Source organism: Trichoderma harzianum (assembly GCF_003025095.1).
Source record: "Trichoderma harzianum CBS 226.95 unplaced genomic scaffold M431scaffold_11, whole genome shotgun sequence".
NCBI lineage: Eukaryota > Fungi > Ascomycota > Sordariomycetes > Hypocreales > Hypocreaceae > Trichoderma > Trichoderma harzianum.
This window is the reverse complement of record NW_020209259.1, coordinates 140993-161823: the sequence shown is the minus strand read 5'-3', so window position 1 is coordinate 161823 and position 20831 is coordinate 140993. Positions and strand designations below refer to the sequence as shown.

General features: G+C 48.2%; 6 protein-coding genes across 6 annotated transcripts; 4 read left to right on the top strand and 2 right to left on the bottom strand.

Annotated features, from left to right (window-relative positions):
- Nucleotides 1-122: 122 nt before the first annotated feature.
- Nucleotides 123-997, top strand: M431DRAFT_92961 (hypothetical protein; the record flags this gene model as incomplete). The annotated part of the gene is made up of 3 exons (XM_024924422.1): nt 123-225; nt 319-394; nt 517-997. The coding sequence occupies 3 exons, from the start codon at nt 123-125 to the stop codon at nt 995-997; spliced, it is 660 nt and encodes a 219-aa protein (XP_024771236.1).
- Nucleotides 998-2256: 1259 nt separating this feature from the next.
- On the bottom strand, nt 2257-3576 carry M431DRAFT_7922 (hypothetical protein; the record flags this gene model as incomplete). The annotated part of the gene is made up of 2 exons (XM_024922793.1): nt 2257-2440; nt 2528-3576. 2 exons carry the CDS (start codon nt 3574-3576, stop codon nt 2257-2259), a joined length of 1233 nt encoding a protein of 410 aa, XP_024771235.1.
- A 1490-nt stretch (nt 3577-5066) lies between these two features.
- Nucleotides 5067-6096, top strand: M431DRAFT_510712 (hypothetical protein). Its single transcript, XM_024919529.1, has 2 exons — nt 5067-5485; nt 5642-6096. Exons 1-2 carry the CDS (start codon nt 5270-5272, stop codon nt 5873-5875), a joined length of 450 nt encoding a protein of 149 aa, XP_024771234.1. The 5' UTR covers nt 5067-5269; the 3' UTR covers nt 5876-6096.
- A 248-nt stretch (nt 6097-6344) lies between these two features.
- Nucleotides 6345-7201, top strand: M431DRAFT_510711 (hypothetical protein). The gene is made up of 2 exons (XM_024919528.1): nt 6345-6920; nt 7048-7201. Exon 1 carries the CDS (start codon nt 6358-6360, stop codon nt 6916-6918), a length of 561 nt encoding a protein of 186 aa, XP_024771233.1. The 5' UTR covers nt 6345-6357; the 3' UTR covers nt 6919-6920; nt 7048-7201.
- A 112-nt stretch (nt 7202-7313) lies between these two features.
- On the bottom strand, nt 7314-9348 carry M431DRAFT_92913 (hypothetical protein; the record flags this gene model as incomplete). The annotated part of the gene is made up of 6 exons (XM_024924417.1): nt 7314-8085; nt 8137-8478; nt 8545-8751; nt 8820-8943; nt 9001-9134; nt 9179-9348. 6 exons carry the CDS (start codon nt 9346-9348, stop codon nt 7314-7316), a joined length of 1749 nt encoding a protein of 582 aa, XP_024771232.1.
- Nucleotides 9349-12885: 3537 nt separating this feature from the next.
- On the top strand, nt 12886-20812 carry M431DRAFT_18819 (hypothetical protein). Its single transcript, XM_024913189.1, has 9 exons — nt 12886-13167; nt 13224-13280; nt 13338-13425; nt 13495-13560; nt 13634-13836; nt 13895-14135; nt 14205-14554; nt 14606-19052; nt 19110-20812. The coding sequence occupies exons 1-9, from the start codon at nt 12949-12951 to the stop codon at nt 20606-20608; spliced, it is 7170 nt and encodes a 2389-aa protein (XP_024771231.1). The 5' UTR covers nt 12886-12948; the 3' UTR covers nt 20609-20812.
- The last annotated feature ends 19 nt before the right edge of the window (nt 20813-20831 follow it).

Below are 20831 nucleotides of genomic sequence, written 5' to 3'. Positions count from 1 at the left end.
AGCCGACACCATCCATACTTCTGTCTCTCTCTTCATTCATCCTACTTATTCCATACAGATATTTCTATTCATACGCACATATATTCATTATAAATTGTATCCCGCAACAGCATCGTCCAACCATGGCACCGTCACCCATCATTCAGGCAACGCTACAATCGTCCCTCCTAGCAGCCTTGTCCAATATCCTCGCGCAGGCCATCACCGCATACCGGAACAACGTGAGTAATAATCCACAAACACGATGATATTCCCCGTCTACTCTTTTTATTGAAGTCGTATGAAAGTCGACTAATACCAGCCATGACCGATAGGAAGCCGTGACAATAGACTGGGTGCCCGTGTTCCAATATGTCCTCTTTGCCGTGGTGAGCACGCCGCCAAACTTTCTCTGGTGAGTTTTATCCATCTTGCACTTTCACCATCTCTTCTTCTTCCTCATCATCTCAACCACAAAACAACTCAAATAATACCCTCATAACATATAACAAACATCTTGACTAACCTCCCCAACAGGCAAGACTTTCTCGAATCAACATTTCCCGCACACCCCTCTCCCTCCAAACCCCCCTCAACCTCCAAGAAACCCCCCTCATCTTCACCATCACAGCCTCCTCCCCTCTCCCTCACAAACACCATCCTCAAATTCCTCCTCGACCAAACCATCGGCGCCGCCCTCAACACCCTCCTCTTCAGCACCTTCACCCACTCCCTGCGCCAAGCCATGGTCCACGCCCCGCGCATCACCAGCCTGCCCTCCGCCGCAAAGTACTGGTCCAGCGCCGGCGCCGTCGACTTTAACCGCGTCGATTTTGGACGAGTCTGGGCCGCGGCAAGGGCAGAGTTTTGGGCCCTCATGTTTGCTGCTGCGAAGCTCTGGCCAGCGGTGTCGCTCGTCAACTTTACGCTGGTCAAGTCTGTGCAGGGGAGGAACTTGGTTGGTGCGTTGGCGGGAGTTGCGTGGGGAGTGTATATCTCGTTGGCTATGGGAAACTGAGAGGAGTGAGAGAGAGGAAATCTTGATTGATTCATACCTAGAAAATTGGTGAGAGTAGAGATGGGGGTTTGAGTAGCTTGGTTGGCGAAGGCTGGGTCGAACAAGCATCGTTTAGGTCATTAGATAGACAGACTCTGATAGAGTAGACGCCTACTAGAGTAAGAAAAATGCAAAGATAGAAAGGAATAGCATTTCATCATGTATCCCTCTCACATCTTCAACATCATCACGGGCACTGGATCAGCATTTACAAAACTCATTCAATTGACTCAAACATCGCTGGTAAACCAGCGCTACCCCTAAGCTCAGCTATCCTCTCTCGCTTCCATGCCAAATCCCAAGGTTCTCCAACCATCGTGCCATTCCAATAGCCACCAGTGCTATGACCTCAGCTCAGAGCAAACAAGATGCAAAGAATGTGTACTAGATGTCGCTTGGATGTGTTTCTCCCCAAAGTGTAGAATTCCAATGAAGAAACCAAAAGGGGTAGAAAGAAGAACCAAAAGCAGATCAAACCAGACTATTTCTTCAACCCCCTGATTGCAACTTGTAGCAAGGCAAGAAACCACAAAATAGCAGTAGACCAAGCAGAACTTTTCCCATGTCGCCGACCCTGACCGTAATCTGCCGCAAAGAAGGCAAAACCAAACATGACAATTTTTTTTTCTTGCTTTTTGCTTTTTCCTTTTTTTTCTTGTTTTTCTTTTCTTTTGAAAGCAACAAAACAATAGCATACCGAGCCGTACTTTTCCCTTTCCGTTGACGATGACCGTAATGAGCAGCAAGAAAACGATAGCAAACAAGAACAATAACTTTTTGTGACCCTTGACCGGAAAATGCAGCAGAACAAGAATGAAGACCGAATGAACCCAGATTTTTTTTTGGGTCGCTTTTGCTTTGTCAAGGTGCTTTGCTCAAGTCCTCTTTCCAAAGTGCTCTTGATCCTGGATGGGATTTGTAGGCAAAAGCAACAAAACGGCAGTAGACGAACCCGGATTTTTTAGTAGCTTATTGTGACCGAAATTTGCAAGCAAGACAAATAACAATTGATTCTCCTTCCTGAAGTCGAGCAAGGGGAAAAGCTTTTCATGGCGACCAACGAAAGAAAGTGAAACGGAAAAAAACGAACGGTAGAATGACATGAACCACGCCGCAAACCAGTCTCCAGCTTTCCAAGTGAGAGGATTGGATCATCGCCGAGACTGTCTTCTTCGGTGTCTTTTGTAGACAGCGAAGGATAAATCTTCCTCAACCATTACCTACTGATCGGTATCGGCTTCAGAATCCTCATCCTCGTCGATAGAAGCCAGAGTGGTAGCGAGTCCAGTCATCGAAAAGGTTGGCTCACGGGTGACGGCCTCAGAAGAAGGCGTTTCAGAAGACGAAGTAGAGGACGACTCGGTCGACCACGAATCGGCACCGGGAGATTCCGAATGATTTTGGCTGAAGGAGGGAAGTTTAATGTCAGTCTCTGCCTGTTTACAGGTACAACAAAAGACGTTGATGGCGGTAATAACAGTGGTGACTTACTTGGTAGCAGATCCAGACACATTAGAAGCAGCATCCTTGGAGGCATCGTCTTCGCCATTGTTATCAGAGGCCACAAATGACTGGTCCATAATGTCGTCGTTGTCAGACGGCATAGAAGTATCGTGCTGTGCGGCAGAGACATCACTCTCAGCCACGCCGTTACAGGGGCGAGAGACAGAGTGGACGTCGGATGAGGGTCTGCTGAACCAATCTTCATCCGGGCTGGAAATGTCCATCTGGTAGTATGCCGCGAGCTCGTTAGCCTTGGTATACCAGTACCAGAGCCAGCTGCGCCACATCCAGAACTCTTGCTCGGTAGGGAGAGGGTTGGTAAGGGCCTTGCTGGCAAGCATGTAGATGGACCAGAGAATCCAGCGAACATCCTGAGGCATGGTACAACCCAGTTGCTGGCATGCCCAGAGCCGAGCAGACTTCATGACATTGTCACCAGTATGCTCGGCCTCGGCAAGGTGCGCAAACGAGTCCTGAGTCATGCCACGACCACAGAGCAACCAACCAGGCAGCCCGTCGTAGTCGACAAACCTCATGAGGAACAAGCCAGGGTGGCGTCGATGAGCCATCAAGTTAGAACCGAGCTCTCGATACGTGGCGTCGTGTCGGGGGACTGCTTCGAGCGCCGAGCCATGCTCTGGCACGTCGCTGGGAAGCGGGAAGATGGTGGCAAGTCGGACGGACGGGCCACGGGCATCTCCTCGAACAATACCACCCGTCATCATCTGCAGGAAGTCAGGAGGCACGCTGTGGAACGAGAAATGATAGTCTTTCTCTCGGACCCAGGTCACCTCGGGGACTTGGCTGTAGTATGCAGGGGCACACTCGCCACAGCATGGCTGGTCAACTCGGGAGGTGGTAGCCATGCAGTGATAGACACGATGAACCGCGCAGAAATGATAGTTGTAACCCGGAGAAGTCATCTCCCAGTGATGAAGTATAGGGTTCTTCGACTGGGAGTCTTCTTCGGCAACATTGTAGCAACGGTAGATGCAGTCCCGCATGTAGCCAAGGCGGTAGCTAGCGGCGAGATCCATCTTGAGAGCAAGATGCTGAGGCTGTTCCAAAGTCTAGAGTGTCAGCGAGAGCTCGCATTGTAGGCATGAGGGTGGAGGCTAGAATCTGGAATGGTAGAGATGCAGGAAGAAGATAACTTGCTCACGAAGGGGGGTTGATTGATGCTGATAGATAGATGGGGATCTTCTCGCTAGTATTGAGTGATTGCTAAGTGAGTGATGGTAGTGATGATGCTTTGGAGAGGGCGGCCTTGATCAGACGAGACTCGGCTGAAGATGGTTGAGGATGGAAGGAAGAAGAAAAAAGAAAACAAGGGAACGCGCCAGAAGAAAATAAATACACGGGCTGGAGCACGACCAGCTGGCAGATCAGTAACACGGTCAACCTCGACGCGTGCTGGGCAGAAATTAAAACACGGTACTGGTAGAGACTGGCGGCCAGCTGTCAAAACGTTTTATATCCAATAAGGAAAATGGACGGACGGTCGAGGAGATGCAAGATCAGTCACCAGCTGGCAAGTGGTGGCTGTCAGGGGCAACGCGGACACTTGGAGAGAATTTATAAAGTAGAGGCGAATAACTGGCCAAAGATGCGTGGGTGTAAAAGATGAACGAATGATAATTATAGATGGAAAAGGAGAGCTCGAAATTGCTCAAAGATGGAGAGTATAGAAGTGATATTTGTTGCTACGGATGAGGAAGGGGGGCTTGGAGGCTCTAGACTCTTTCCTACAAAGCAGTTTCGTAAAACTACCTATCAGAACATAACACATCCGCCATTTTACGCTTATGATCTGCGGGAAAGACTTTTGTGATCATAGGATAGTTCAAGCAGCTTTGGTATCCTGTACAGTTACAGATGTAGATGCTGTATCTAGCCAAATAGGAGCAAGAAATTTGGAGTGTTCGTAGGTGCCTACCTCCGAGGTATCTAAAACCCCCTTCTCGCGAGTGACCTCTCTCTCTCTCTCTCTCTCTCTCTCTCTCTCTCTCTCGGTACTTTTCATATACCGTTCATCTAACTACAATTTACATCTCTGCATTTCATCAAGTCTTCCCACTCGCCATCTTAAGGAGCAAGGAATTAACACCTCCAGCAAACACAATCAAAGCGCGGGCCGAAAAAAACAAGGCCCCTTGTCATGCACAACTCCCAGATGCGGCACAATAATTCCCGGAGAAAATACATCATCCAATAATATGCTACCGTCCATATTGTTTCGGCATATTTGATCTATCTCTCGTTGGGCTGATATCCAGGATTTCCCAGCAGCCGCCTTTGACCCACTGGTTCGCATCTCCGCGCCGCTTATTTTCCACCTAATCCAGATCACGACACAAATTCCGAGGTATCAACCGCGTGCTTATCCTGACCAAACACTAATCACAGATCCCATGATGCGATATATAAGTATGTAGATAGTTATGTTAGAATCATGATTAATCAACGGATGAATCCATCCACGGAATTCTCATCCCCACGCCGCAACAGCCCCGCCGCTTTTTGGCCGAACTACTACAATCTGCCATTCCCGATCCAAGCCGCGGGGCTACAGTAATTCCCCGTTCCAGACAATCTACCATCATAGTTTAGCTAGAGCTCACCTCAGCTCTCTAGCTGTGCTGTTGGGTCCCTTTTTTATTTTGCCTGCGGAGCCGATTCCGCTTCTCTCCTCCTCCTTCACTTCCCTCGGCTTACTATATAAAGTCTCCCATGACCTCCCGTGTGCTTCGGCCTCTGGCTCTCAACTCCAAGCAAATTGCCCCGCGCCCGTCAATTCAGTACCCCGCCGCCCTCAGATTCCTTTCCTCAGCATCCGTCAAAATGGCAGACCGCGTCCACCGAATCACCATGTTCAAGCTCCCCAGCGAGGAGAGCCAGAAGAAGCTCATCGAGGAGTACAAGACGCTCAAGGAGAACAACAGAAAGGTGAGTTGAGCTCTTCTTTTCTCTCTTGCTTTTATTAAATATGAAGCTACATACTTTGAGCGCAGTGACCACGTCAAATCCAACCCCTCATGAAAATGCCCCTCACTCTTTGACTCTAAAGGAGCACCTCAAAAACTGACTTGTGTATAATCCCAGGACGGCCAACCTTACATCCTCTCCATAGCCGCTGGCCCCGCCGAGCCCGACCAGCGTTCTCAGGGCTTCACCTTCGTCTCAAAGTCCGAGTTCGCCAGCCTCGAGGACATGAAGTACTACGACGAGGAGTGTGTCGCCCACCAGGCCCTCAAGAAGGTCGCCATGACTCTCGGTGTCGAGGGCATCATGACCGTCTACTTCAAACCCCAGGTCGTCGGAGGTGTTGCGCCCTGAAAACCCCGTTTCCTCTCTGATCTGATGGAGCCGGGACAAAATGTTCAAATGCAAGTAAGCGCTTGCATTGAGATGAAAATAGACGCCCGCCTTTAGAAGAAGAAAAAAGAAATAAAGTAAACTCAGCACCAAAAGAAACTTTACTGTGACGGAATAAGCATGACTCCATAGTGATTAGAATGGCTGTCATACTAATCAATCAGGGAGTTGTTGCATGTGCCTCATCTTGGCATCTATTTGGAATTTGCTGGGCGAGGTGCAATGGGCAGAACTAACGCTACCACAGCCCCCACGCAACAGCATCATTACATCATGTTGATTCTAACATCTCGATCCAACCAGCGTCTCGCTTTGACGTCAAACATTTCCTGTCAAATCCAACAACATCACTCTCCACTCGAAAGAAACAAACAAAAATCCAATCAACCCCGATCATTTCACATTTCAGCTCACCACCTCCATCTGCTTCAGGGTAATTCATCATGAGTCCCAACAACCTCAACCTCGACCCAACTCCCCTCTCCAGCCTCCGAATCTCCAAACACCAAATCCCAGCCCACGACCTCATCCCCAACTCCTCTCTCCAGTCAAAGCCCCTCATCATCTACCACTCCGCATTCTCCCCTACACAAGCCTCGCCAGACAAGATCGAATCCCATCTCCTCAGAATCGGCGTCGTCACCCCTCAATGGCGCTACACCATGTATAACACCACGCACTTCCACAGTACGACTCACGAGGTCCTGTGCGTCACAGCCGGTCGTGCCAAGCTGTGTTTTGGAGGCGAGTGCAATCCCGGGCGCGTTGAGCCGGTCGTCAAGAGAGGAGACGTCATCATCGTTCCAGCTGGCGTCAGCCATCGTCTGCTGGAAGACAAAGATCGCGATCCGTTCCTCATGGTCGGAAGCTATCCTAATGGCAACAACTGGGACATGTGCTACGGTAAACATGGCGAGGAGTCAATGATCAACAATATCAAGAATTTGCCGTGGTTTAGTAAAGACCCCATCTACGGTGATGAGGGTCCTGTACTAGACGCATGATTGTAAGCTGATGTCTTTCATTCTTTCATTCGGCTTATTTGTTCTTTCTTTTATAACAACAAGGAAAGGCAAGAACCCATATCGTATATAATACATTCATCTAATCGACCGCCACTAATGACATCAAAGCTATAACACCAGGCAAGAACATATAAGTTGCTGGCTCTTGATCAAATTGTTCCAAAAATAAGCACATAGCATAGCGAAACATCTTATGAAGAGGATAAAATGAGAAGCGATCCACCGCAACCAGAGTTTATACCATAACTTTACCTCGAATTCGAAGGCTATCATGTTGCATTGGCTGAGGACAAGTCCTGTGGAGACAAGGAATCCAACACGGTGTCGAAATACTGCCGCATAGGGAGGCGTGATTCAAATGGTGATATGCCATCTCAGACGATTTGGTGGGTATTGTGAAGATCCGTCATTTCTGTCTCCGATTCACTGCCGCGTCGCGAGAATTGGTCTTCTTTGGACTTTGAACTCACGATTCTCAACGGCGTGGGATGCCTCTCTAGAGTGAAAAGGGCAGCAATCACCATGACTGAGCAAATGCAAGCCAATATCTTAATCTCTTCAGAGTACGCTCCAGCATAGACGGTCTTAACGATATCTCGCTGGTCGACTGGAAGTTGCAACCCTGACAGGGGAGATCGATGAAGGCTCTCGAGTTGCCCTTTGGTTAAGTGACCTTCTAGATATCGGTTAACGTGAATGTTAAATATGACTGTGCAGATTGAAAGGCCTATGCTGCCCCCTAACACTCGGGCCTGGGCAACAGCCCCTTGTGCTGTAGCTTTCTCACCCGACTCAGCTGTGGAAATGCTCGTCACGATGGTGGTTGCCGAAAAACAGAGACCGACCCCTAGTCCAAATATTGCTTGGTAGGCATACTGAGATGGCTCCGCACTATTCGCTCCCGACCGAGTCGTCATCAGCCCCAGTCCCAAGAGTTGGAGGCAGGATGATCCAATGAGCGTATACGATGTGTTGTTCTGTTTGCTGGATATTGCGCCACCGAGGAAAGATCCGACTGCACAGGCACCAAGAAGTGGGAAGAGGTGAATACCAGCCATGAGAGCATCCTCACCATTGACGATTTGGAACCGCTCCGGAATAATAACTGTCAAAGAAATATACGGAAATCCCGTAAGAAGAGTGAGTCTGCTTCGCGTCAAGTCCTGTTCAAAGGCGTGAGGAAGATTGTACTCTTACAAGAGGCTTGACGCATAGACCCTGTGCAACATCAAACGAATTGGAAATATTGGCTCAATATGACGGTGCCTTTTCGAATCAAGGACCACTTCCCAATAAATAAATGCAGCCCAGCTTACCCCCGATATAATAAGGGCCGATATGATAACCGGACTGGACCAAGCAAAAGTCTGGGAACCGGCTTGCTGAATAGCAAAAACGAGCAGTGACGAGCTACAAAGTAGAGTAGCGCTACCGATGAAGTCTATACTCGCAAAGGCCTCCCAAGAAAGTAGATGGGAGACGTCTTCTTGGGGCCAGAAGCTCGTAATAGCAAGAATGGCAATCAGTCCAAAGGGAATACTGTCGTAGGTGCATATCAATAGACGTTCAGCACAGGTCGGGTGCGTCGGGAGTTTGCAGACTCACTTAAGGTTGAAGAGCCATCTCCAATCAGAGAGCCTCGAGATCAGGCCTCCAAGAAGAGGGCCAAGAACGAAGGCTATGGCAAGTGTTGCTCCGATCATAGCTCCGATCAGGCTGGGCCGGTGTACAGGGCCGACTTCAACAAGTGCTATCTGGGTCAAACTGTACAACCCAGATGCTCCTATGCCTTGAAAAGCACGGCATACGATACTGATGGACATGTGTCACTATCGTCTTTCCTTCTGTTTTGCAATGCTTGGGATTGGGGCCATACGTACAGTGCAGTCATGTGTTTTGAATTGGCACAGCCTAAGGAAAATCCAGAAAAGATGACCCAAGAAAGAACTAAAATGTTCTTCCGCCCATATATGTCGCTCATTTTTGAAATGCAGACGGCGAACCCTACAAAGGTTGGTTAGAGAAGCCGAATCTGTACGCGTGCGAACACAGGACTCGAACCCATATAGGTCAGCAAATACGCCAACACAATCCACGGTGCATTGACAAAGTCGCCCAAGTCGTTCGATATTGTTACCAACGACGTCGACACAATCGTCGTATCGAGGGTCGAGATCAAAAGTCCAACGAGGAGCCTACATCCGTTAGGACAGCAAGACTCGGGGAGGGAAAGCCATACGTTATAACGAGAGCCGCCTGATGCAAACCCGTCACTTGTGACGAGCTTCCATAGCCAATTTTTGCGCGTGAAGCCTCGTCGTCCATGGAATTGGAGGCCTGTGATCCCGCCACCATCTGTCCCAAGGATGGATTTGGGTACGAGAGTGACACACGATACTCTGTTGTCATGATTATTGGTGAGAGCGAATATTTTTATTTCGATGATTTGTGAGAAAACAGTATAGTCTGCTCAAAGAAACCAGAATCAGGAGTTCAGCTTAGTTGTTGCAACACTTGGATCTTGAGCGGGTAGACAAAGAAGAAATGGGATGAGAAGCGCGGTGTTTTGAAGCTGAATTGTTTGTTACCGAGGGCTATTGAGGAGAAGGAGAAAGGCAGGCAAAGATAAATTTTGCTGATAGAGAAGGTCAATCGCACCACGCGTCGCCATCATAGGGAAGGAACTGCTCACACTACAAGTCCAGACCGATTTGAGACAAGGCGCAACTTCTTCGTGAAACTACAAAGTATCAGCTTCTAAGACTTTCAAACCCCAAAATAAAGAAACTTGTCACCATTCGAGCCCTTTTGCGTCGATTCAGGCTCCTATGATAAATCATACACGATCCTGGCCATCCTCGGGCTGTGGGAGCTGTGAGAGCCGAAGTCAGACATAGTCGTGCTGAGACAGGCCGGCGAGTCGGGGAGATGGATGACGGTCCCTGTCCAAGAGGAGGATGCTCATTGAATAAGTATCCGAAACATTCTCTCGGCTCGGTTGCACCTGTACGGCTCGTGGAGCTGTATGTAGCCTGCGTCTTACAGGAGAGGCGTGACCACGCTGTCCAGCAGGCTTCTGAGAAAGCGTATGTGAGCAGCTATGCATTCACCGGCTCCTCGTCTCGGCGGCAACATCGTCACGGACTTGTTCAAGTGTTTCAGGATTTCCTCCTCTCTACGCTTAATGGATACTAGGAACGGCCGAATACTCTATTAGCGGACGGGACAGCGGGTATCGGAAGGGTAACTGAGCCAGAGTGACACTGTTGTATGATGCCGAGGCAGCAATTGCGTGGCAACGGCCTTTCTGGTATATGTCGCGATGTTATACCGCTACCGTTAGAGACAGGTCGCAAATTGCACACGTCGCGCCAGATGCCCGCTGGCATTTGACGCCAGCAACGAGCCGTTCGTTTGCGCTGCGGTTACACCTCATCTTGCTTCGACCAGTCAGACGTATGCAATGGGACAGCACTTGCGTGGAAAAGTAACGATCAGTTGCTGAACCGGTTCCACAAGAGGCTTGTTTCATCGCACGAGGATCTGAACTAGCATGCTGCCGCTTAAGCCGCCTTGCAAGAGATCTGGCGGCTGGTGTCCAAAACAGCTGGCATTGGTAGTCAATTGCACGGCCCGTTGCATCGGTATCTGATCTACTCAGCTATCAAATCTATGATATACACTTCGAAATTATACGGAACGGATTAATGGGCCGAGTCCTGAATGTTTGCTTGGGAGAAGAGGCGATGGGCGACTACGGAGATCCCGCAAAGGCCTCCGTGTCATTCCTCCAACAACGCCGTTAGGCGTCCGCTCGGCTTTGCCGTTACCTGTGTTACCTGGTCACGGGAGCTAGGAAGCTGTCGAATCACAAGTTACAGATCATGATCTCTAGGTCAATGAAGCTGAGTCTATACAGTTCTCGGCTTGTTAGGCTGTCAGTGTTGCTTGGCTGGTCTTGGGAATGAGGGTGAACTCTTTTTGTCAATCCAGGTAAGTATCACATCTTGAAACACTTCGACTCTGCATCCAGACATGCTTACAAGACTCGGTGAATATCATTTTTAGTAAATGCTTGGAAGTGGAAAAAGGAAAGGAAAAAGAAAAACGCGAATAACGCATGTTGAGCCCCACGAGAGATGCTGCTTCTGTCCGGCGGTGTTGGCGGGTCAAGATGTATGGGGCTTCCATATCGATCTGACAAGCCAGTTCCACGGTAACGGATCTCAGCAAGCATCATATGATGAACTCTAATCGGGCAACTGCGCAATCGATGCGTGATTCCGTAACTAAACTTGGATCACTCTCAGGCGCATACCGGAGAACCGTTTTTCTAGTGCCGTCGGCTTGGAACCATCCCTTACCGCCATAACCGTCTGATACCAGGATCTTGAGTTAATATTCTTGCATTCTAAGTAGCCTTGTCACCAATGCCGTTCAATGATGCTAGACGCATCTGTTCATTTTCATGTTCTGGTTGCGGGCTCTCGTGGATTTCATATTGACGCCTCTGTTTGTGCAATTCTCTTTTTGGAAGGACTTTTAGCTGCAACATCACATATGAATTGATCTCGAATTCCATATTCGAAGAATTGCACATAAATGTATCTGATACGTGCCTTGACTCGGACGTTGCTGCATCATGTCTTCTACAGTTTCTTGATTCATCAACCTCAGAAGTCCTGAACTCGTCACGCAGCAATATCGGTCAGCTAGCACCAAGGCCAAATGTCTGTACCCGAGCATTATTCCACTGTCTACCAAGTGGAGATTTTATACCGCATCTTGTATGGACGGGATGGATGTCACCAAGTCCTTCTGTTGATCTCTTTGTTGAACAATGTCGGTGTGTCTACGGCATGGTCTTCCTTCAGGCCATAACTATGCAGCGTGGCGGAATCGAAAAATCAGAGACGTCAAAGAGCCATATTCATTTTCTACCGTTCAAAGATGCTATTCATTGCCCCATACGCGAAGAGTGGAAGTGTGAAGAAAATGGGATATATAAACCATTGTCGTGATTTCCAGAAAAATCATTGACAGGGATTAATGACCAAATCCGATCCGAGTCAATGGAGGTGTAGCTACTCTTTTCAGCCGCCGCAGCCAAGGTGGCCTACTCCCATTGGTCGATCGGATGCCTTAGATGCAATCTTCGGGAGGATTCCATTCCTTTGGGCAATGCCTGCGAGGCTCTTACTTGCAGAAAAGTCCTGGGGCTAATACACATGCGCGGCATATTGCGTATAAGCTTGTCAGATAAACAGTGCTAATCCTCTGGGCATTCCTACAATCTATCACTCCGATGCTCCATGTTTCACTTGCAGGAGCATGGGTCAGCTTCCTGCAGGATTCCCAATACCACTCTTTGTCTCATGGGTCAACACTTTAGCAAATATTGTCACCACCGCGGCCCGTTTCCGGATTAGAAGCTGCATTTCTGGTCACTTAATGCGGGTAGTGCACACATTTTACATCAATAGTAGATGATCCGCATCTTCATCTATTGGCTGAGCTCTGCGCGTTTGTTTACCGCCATTGAGATGCCCGTTGCCAAGCCTCTATTCTTCAACCAACTCCTTTTGGACCATCCCTCCGATGGCCCATTCACTGTGGGTGGTGTAGAAGCGCCTTTGATGCAATGGAGTGCGTCACTATGGATAGGAAGCTTGCCTAAGCTAATATCGAACCGGTGAGGCGTCAATACTCCGTTTGTATAGAAGAGTGAGTGTGGGTGTGTAGACTCTGCGGGCGTGGAGGTGTGCAAACGACCTCATCAAATCTTTCTCTGGTATAAGAACACTTCGAGGGCTCCTTGCTCCACACTTTATTGGCTCTTCTTCACATCTCTTCTCTGAGCACTTTACTCTATCAACTTCATCTACGCCCTCGAACCCTTCTTGAGTTATATCACTTCACCTCCCCCTTGGCCTGATTACTACTACCCAGAGACTCTATTGCTCATATGAAGAGAGGAAGTGGTTGCTCCTCATCTTGGAATGACACATCATGTGTGAACAACCGAGAAGAGAAAGCCAGAACTTTGGCTCCAGTATTGTAGATGATATCGCTATTGTTGGACTTGCATTACGGTTCCCAGGCGACGCTACTTCGCCACAAAAGCTCTGGGATGTGTTAGAGCGAAAAGAATCTCAATGGTCTGAGTTTCCTAAAGACCGGCTTAATATTGATGGGTATTATCACCCAAGCAATCAGAGGCTGGGAAGTGTACGCTCTCATCCGAGTTCTTTATATGTTTCAGAAACTGTACTGACTTGTTGCAGCTTTCATTTCGAGGAGGTCATTTTTTGAAGGATGACATCAGCGCATTTGACGCTCCCGTAAGAACATCTGAAAACAATACTAAAGTTGAGCAAACATTAATAAGAATAACGCAGTTCTTTTCGATCCCGACAGAGGAAGCAAACGCAGTTGATCCCCAACAGCGTATGCTTCTTGAGGTCTCATATGAAGCGCTTGAGAATGGTACGTTGTATCCAGAGTTGGGGCTGGTTCCACAAGACTCAAGACACTGACGTGTGTGATAAACATTAGCTGGTATTCGGAAAGAAGACATTGACGGGAGTGATGCTGCCGTCTATGTAGGCTCATTTGTCAAAGGTCAGTTCAACACTAGCAACTTGTCTTTTCGGAGATCCTTCAGGAATGTTTATCTAACGTTGCACAATACTAGATTATGAATATATCAGCCTCCGCGATCAGAATTGGGGGCCGAAGTATGCCGCAACAGGAAATGGGATTGCTATCATGTCGAATCGTATATCGTATTTCCTCAACCTACACGGCCCAAGCATGACGGTGGACACTGGCTGTAGCTCTAGTCTTATTGCGGTTCACTTGGCTGCGCAGAGTCTTCGAACTGGGGAGACATCATTGGTAAGAAGCTGAACGAGTATCTTGGCGTCTGAATGACTTTGACTGACCTTGCTATCAGGCTTTGGCTGCAGGTACTGGCATGATCTTGTCTCCTGAAACTATGCTGCCCATGACGGCGTTGAATTTCCTTAGCCCGGATGGGAAATGCTTCACGTTCGATTCCCGAGCCAATGGTTATGGCAGAGGTGAAGGTATTGGTGTTGTAGTCATGAAGCGTCTGACGGATGCGATCCGTGACAACGATACTATTCACGCTGTGATGCGAGCTAGCAATGTTAACCAAGACGGTCGCACCAAAGGTATGTTAACAACATCATATAACGGCCAATTTCTTCCAAGGGAGAGGCAATATAGTAACGAGATGCTAGGTATTACCTTTCCCAGCGGAGACGCTCAGGTTGCCAATATCCGTGCCGTTTATGATTCAGCCGGTCTTGATTTTGCTCAGACCGGCTACATCGAATGCCATGGTACGGGAACGCAGGCCGGTGATTGGCAAGAGCTCCAGGCTATCTCTCAAAGTATCGCTTCTGTCCGCACAGTCGATAACCCGATCATGGTGGGCTCTATCAAAACCAATATCGGGCATCTTGAAGGTGCAGCCGGCATTGCTGGCTTGATCAAAGGAGTATTGGCTCTGGAACGCGGCCTTGTGCCGCCAAATATCAACTTTATTAAGGGGAATCCCAAGATTGACTTCAAGAATTGGCGAGTGAAGGTGACTAAAGCCTCCGATCCTCAGTCATGCAATTTACTAACTGTATATTAGGTCCCTACGGAAGTTACAGACTGGCCTATCGCCGGCATTCGTCGTGTCAGTGTCAATTCCTTCGGATTTGGAGGCTCTAACGCGCACGTCGTTATAGATGAAGCTCCAGGCTATCTTGCGCTAAAGGGGTTGAATGCAAACCACTCCTCTACCGACGTTATACCACCGAGTAAGACTGGAGTCTCAGCTGAAAAGAAACCCGAAGCTCGGTTGTTTTGTTACTCAGCAAACGACAATGCTGGTGTTGTTCGCGTCATGAGATCTCACCTCCAGTTTCTTGAGTCTATTCAAAGAGATGTTGGAGATTCTTTTCTCAACTATTCTTATACTCTAGGCTGCCGCCGATCGAATTTAGAATGGAAAGGTTTTATCATAGCCGAATCAGCATCAAACCTTATGGCTAAGATTCAACTTTTCGATTCGAGTCATTTGGCTCGCTCGTCGTCGTCGAAGAAGCAACACAAGCTAGGATTCGTCTTTTGTGGCCAGGGCGCCCAGTGGGCGAAAATGGGCGCAGATCTCATGTCTTTCAACGTGTATAGCGCCAGCCTTAAGGAGGCCAGTTGCTTCTTGCAAATTGTGTTGGGTTCTCGTTTCGATCTTTTGAAAGAGATTCTTAGAGGGGGTGAGGATACACGCATATCTGATCCTGAAATCTCCCAGCCTGCAACGACCGCTCTTCAAGTTGCTCTTGTCGACTTGCTCAAGTCTTTTAATATCCAGCCCAAGTATGTACTTGGACATTCTTCTGGAGAAATCGCCGCCGCGTATGCCTCGGGAGCCATATCGCGATATGATGCCTGGAGAATCGCCTACTATCGCGGCCTCGCTGCCGCCAGCATTCCGTTCAGGGCCTCGAAGTTGAAAGGAGGCATGATGGTTGTTGGAATGTCAACTGAAGAAGTGTCAGCATATCTTGCTGAAATTAACAAGTCTGCACAAATCGCTTGCATAAACAGTCCTCGATCCATCACAATATCCGGCCAAGCGGAAGCCATCGAGTTTATCGCTCAGGATCTGCGCCAAAAGAACATATTCAACAGGGTCTTAAATGTCAAGGTTGCCTACCATTCTTCTCATATGAAGCTCGTTGAAGATGATTACGTTGCTGCTCTTGATGAAGTTGTTTCCAGCGACTGTTTTGAGGGAGTCAGGATGTTCTCTTCGGTCACTAGCAAAGAGGTGACGGGAAGCGAATTGAACGCCAAGTATTGGGCAGATAACATGGTTTCTCCCGTTCAATATGTTGGGGCAGTTCAGTCACTGATGAGCCTTCCGCCAGATGACCTCCCAGATGCTTTGGTCGAACTCAGTCCCAGTGCAGTTCTCCGGTCGCCAACGGCCGACGTTCTCGCCGCAATCAACGGTGCCGCCAGTCCAGCATACTATTCAGCCCTTGAGCGGAGGCGAAATGGATGTATCACAATATTCGATCTCATCGGTAAATTGTGGTCTAAAGGGTACCCAGTAAATATGAAAAATGTTGTGACCAAGGGCCATGAGCAGGAGTCCCTGAGGTGTCTCTCCAATTTGCCATCATACGTATGGGATCATACCAAAACATACTGGCACGAGACTGATATGAGCCGCGAGAATCGTCTGAGAGAGTATCCTCGAATGGATCTAATTGGCTACAAGGTATCGGATTCTATTGCATCCTTCGAACCTATATGGCGAGGGTTCTTGCGCATCTCGGAAAACCCCTGGATTCAAGACCATCAGGTACAAAAGACAATTGTCTATCCAGCCGCCGGCATGGTTTCCATGGTTCTAGAAGGAGCAAAGCAGTTATCAAAAGACAATCAGAATCTTCTAGGTTATGAGCTCGTAAATATGAGCATTGAGAAAGCCATGACAATACCGAACACCGCGTATGGCCTGGAAGTCTCACTTAGCATGAAAAAGGATCCAACAAGCACCGATAGTCATGACAAGATTGGAATAAGATCATTTGTCATCTACTCGCGAATTCAGGGACGATCGTGGGATCGACATGCCAGCGGTAGTTTACGCTTCCATTACAAGCTTGGAAACTGGCAGACAGCTTTCCAATCATATGAGAGACGCCAAAGTACCATGAGCGAGATTTGCAAAAAGCCAATCATTCCACGGCAGCTTTACGAGCATCTTGATTCAATAGGAATGAACTACGGACCCTTGTTCCAGAACATTACCGAAGTTCGCAGGTGCGATGGTCACTGTGTGAGCACAATCAAGATCCCGGATACCAAGGCAAAGATGCCTTGCAAGTTCGAGTACCCACATCTTCTACACCCGGCCACTCTAGATTCAATGATTCAAACTCTATTGGCTATACAGCCATCACCAATGGTTCCCGTTTCCATCAAGTCTCTCTTTGTGGCAGCAAACTTGGGTGGTGCGGAATCTGCCGCAGACTTCACCGGCTACTCCTCAGTTAGCACTACTGGCATTCGAAATGCAGAAGCCACCATTGTCATGAAGCAGACATCATTAGATCAAGCATATGTGGTCATTGAAGGCCTGAGTCTTACTGCGTTGCCTCACTCATCTCCTGAAGAAGGAGGTTTTCTACCTAGCAATCGCAATCTTTGTAGCCAGATCATGTGGAAGGAAGATGCTACTTTTGCACGACCGAGTTCATACACTGATCAAGTTGCCGTTCTAGCTCACAAATATCCAGGACTATCAATTCTCCAAATTGGTGGTGGTTATGAGCTCTCGCTGGCAACTCTTGCAGCAGTCAGCTCAGATCCAGACGCGACCCCCCAGCTCCTGAGATATACCATTCTTGAGGCAGATGGAGACGATACCGCTTCCCGAATTCTTTCATATACGAAAGGTACCTCTCTAGAGCCGTTCATTGAAACAATCTCTGATTTCTCGAGGATCAACAATGATTACCACTTCATTGTGGCTTGCACCAATGTCCAGGCAGATATCGACCTCTTGAAAATGAAATTGAAAGCAGGTGGTGTCTTATTGGAGCAAGTCATGGATCCAGTATCTAAAAAGCGACAAATTTGCGAAGCAAAGATCCCATCCAGCATCAGAAACTCTCAGGCAACTACCAATAACCATCTTATGAGAGACGATGAAGATTTCGTCGATTTCATAGAGGGTGATGTCCAAATCCTCCTAAAGGCTCACAGGTATAACCAGCCATCTCCTTTAATCAATCCAGTGGTCATTATCACTCCAAAAGAAGTAGGCTCTGAAATTCAAAACTTCATCGCCGCCATTAATCGAATCAAGGAAACAAGAAAAATTCCTTTCTCGATCTCGTCTATAGTTGTCGATGAAGCAGCTGAAGACCCGACTGCCATCGATGGAAAGACAGTTATTTCGTTGCTCGAGTTTTCTGGCCTTGTGTCTCGCGACTGTTCCATTTTCGAATGGCAGAAGGAAGATTTCGACGCCTTTCGCGTAATACAAAAACGGGCCGACCATGTTTTCTGGGTTACTCGGGGAGCCCTGAGGGGCTGCGAGAATCCGCGCGGAAGTCCCATCGTTGGACTCTTTAGGACCCTAATCTCCGAAGATGCTCTCAACTCTATTGTCACTTTTGATTTAGGGAGCAATTCAAAGCTCGATGATCCCACTGTTGTTAATAACGTATTGCGCCTTCTTGATGCAACTTTTGGATCAAAATTAGGATCCCTACAGGATACAGAGTTTGCAGAAGAGGATGGAAGAATCTACATCCCTCGCCTTAAAACACTCCGTTCCATGAATCGAATCATTGAAGGCAAAGCTTTGACCGGGAAGGTCTCTCAGAAGCCATTCGCAAATAATCTAGGTCTTCAGCTCACGATCGAGACTCCGGGTATCAGTGAAGACAACTTATTCTTCATAAAATCCGAATTGCCAGAGTTAGGAGCAGACGAGGTTGAAATCGCGTTCAAAGAAGCGCCTCTGTCTATGCTGGATCTTGAGGTTGTCCTCGGAAGATCTCAGGAGTCAACTATCGGGGCAGACATCAGGGGCAAAATTACTCGAGTGGGTAGCGAGGTCAGGGGGCTGGCTGCAGGTGACAATGTTGTTGCTTTGGTTGCTGACGGCTCAATCAAAAGCTTGGTGAGAGTCAAGTCCCAGTTTGTCAAACGTGTTGCTACCGATATGGTACCAAGTTTTCTTGTCAGCGCCTATTTTGCCCTCATACATATCGGAAGAGTGAAACGAGGCAGGAAGGTATTGATCCACAATGGTGCCAGTGCTTTTGGGCTTACCGCGATTGATATGGCTCTTGCAATTGGAGCTGAAATCTTTGCCACCATTGTCGGCCCAGAGGCCGATCGACAGCGAGAGATTTTAGAACGGCATGGCGTTTCGGGAGAACATATCTTGGAGGCTGACTCTGGACTTTTTGTCGCCGCTCTATTAGGAGCTACAGATGGTAACGGCGTGGATTGCTTGTTCAACCCAACCTTGGACACATTTGACGTACAGTTCGATTGCGTCCGAAAATGTAAGTCGTGAAGCTGCCCCTTTCATTTCCTCTAGCTTACAACTAACATTACAGCAGGTGGTAGCATCATCCAATTTGCGAGCAAGTCTTCGACCCCGATCTCCGGCCGTATACCACCAACATCTATAACTGTTTCCAACTGGAATCTACATGAGCTCCTCAGAGAGGATCCGGATTTTGTAGCGGAGCTTCTGGAGCGGGCCACTCAGTTCACCCAGACTGTTGGAATCAAGCCCTCCCCATACGTCGAACTCAAAAAAGTTTTCGATATTGGCGACTTGAAAGATGGGTTATTGTACCTTCAGCAAACACCGCATATTGTATTTATCTCGCTATCTATGGCTGAAGACGGCTCAAGCACAATTTCCGTACTGAATGACGATGTTACAAAATCGCTGGAAGAGTCTCTTGAATCAGATGGGACATACCTGCTAACAGGTGGTCTTGGTGGCCTCGGACGGAGCATAGCTGAGCTCCTTGTAAACAATGGTGCTCGACATCTAGCATTTGTTTCTCGGTCTGGTGCCTCATCAGATGTAGCGAAGGCATTCCTCAAAGATCTACAGTCAAGAGGGATTGACGCCAAAGCCTTTTCTGTGGATATTTGCAACAAATCTGAGCTGGACTGTCTCATTAAAGACGTCATTAGCCTGGACATGCCCCCCATACGTGGTGTGTTCCAATGTGCCGCGATACTCAGAGATTCCGTCTTCAGTAACATGACCTTTGATGATTGGGACACAGCCATCAAGGTAAAGACTCTCGGCTCCTGGAATTTATACCATAGCATCTCGGCCGAGGGTCATGATCCCTTCTACGTCTTCCTTGCCAGTTCATCCGGCATTATTGGCAACCGCGGTCAAGCCAACTACGCAGCAGGTAACTGTTTTCAAGACTCGTTTGCAAGATATCTCCAGAAGCAAGGAGAGCGTGCCGTGGCGATTGACCTCGGTCCCGTCTTGGGAGTTGGGATGCTTGCCGAGAATGAAGAAATTCTGGACATTTTACGATCCAATGGCTTCTTTGGTATTCCGCATGAAGATTTCCTTACGATTGTCAAGCATGCCATCACGGGAGAGATAACCCCAGGAGTACCTATTCCCCCTCAAATCACCGTGGCTGTTGGAACAGGAGGCATGAATGTCCAAATCAATGCCGCAGACCCGTACTGGACTCGCACTGCGCTCTATTCGTACCTCAACTTGGTTGACATTGCTCCACCGAATCTACTGGCAGGTAGTGAGACAAGTAATAGGGACATGAGGACCATGCTTGTCTCAGCTAAAAGCTTCGAAGAGGCGACAGTGATTGTCCGTGATGGTCTCTCCATTATGCTGTCCAAGGCGATGAACATGCTCCCCTCGGAGATTGATATGAACAAGTCACTGAACGCCTACGGCGTGGATTCCCTCGTGGCTGTCACGATTCGAAATTGGATTCTGAATAATTGCGGTGTTCAATTTTCTGTGTTTGAGATTCTCAGCGATTCGCCCATCACGGAGATGGCAAACACAATCGCGGTGAAGGGACGCTATGGCGGAGTGGGAACGGAGTGAAGAAGAACGGAGCAAAGGGACATTGGAAAAGCAGTGAGGTAGAACAAAAAGGTTACACAAGAAGTAAGATAGGAGAACCAGGGTGAAGGGATATTATGGACGAAGCGAAAATGTAATAGCTAGTTGACAGACAGGTGGAGAGGAAAAGAGCTCATTAGGTACGAGGTGCGCAGTTAAACAGGCAAAAGATAATGCGATTTCTTGTACATCTATCTGATGGAAA

Bases quoted from the DNA above. Each gene is read 5' to 3' on its own strand.
- M431DRAFT_18819 (XM_024913189.1), top strand. From the start codon at position 12,949: ATGTGTGAACAACCGAGAAGAGAAAGCCAGAACTTTGGCTCCAGTATT. The intron at 13,426-13,494 runs GTACGTTGTATC...GATAAACATTAG, and splicing joins ATATGAAGCGCTTGAGAATG to CTGGTATTCGGAAAGAAGAC. The intron at 14,136-14,204 runs GTATGTTAACAA...ACGAGATGCTAG, and splicing joins CCAAGACGGTCGCACCAAAG to GTATTACCTTTCCCAGCGGA.
- M431DRAFT_510711 (XM_024919528.1), top strand. From the start codon at position 6,358: ATGAGTCCCAACAACCTCAACCTCGACCCAACTCCCCTCTCCAGCCTC.
- M431DRAFT_510712 (XM_024919529.1), top strand. From the start codon at position 5,270: ATGACCTCCCGTGTGCTTCGGCCTCTGGCTCTCAACTCCAAGCAAATT. The intron at 5,486-5,641 runs GTGAGTTGAGCT...GTATAATCCCAG, and splicing joins TCAAGGAGAACAACAGAAAG to GACGGCCAACCTTACATCCT.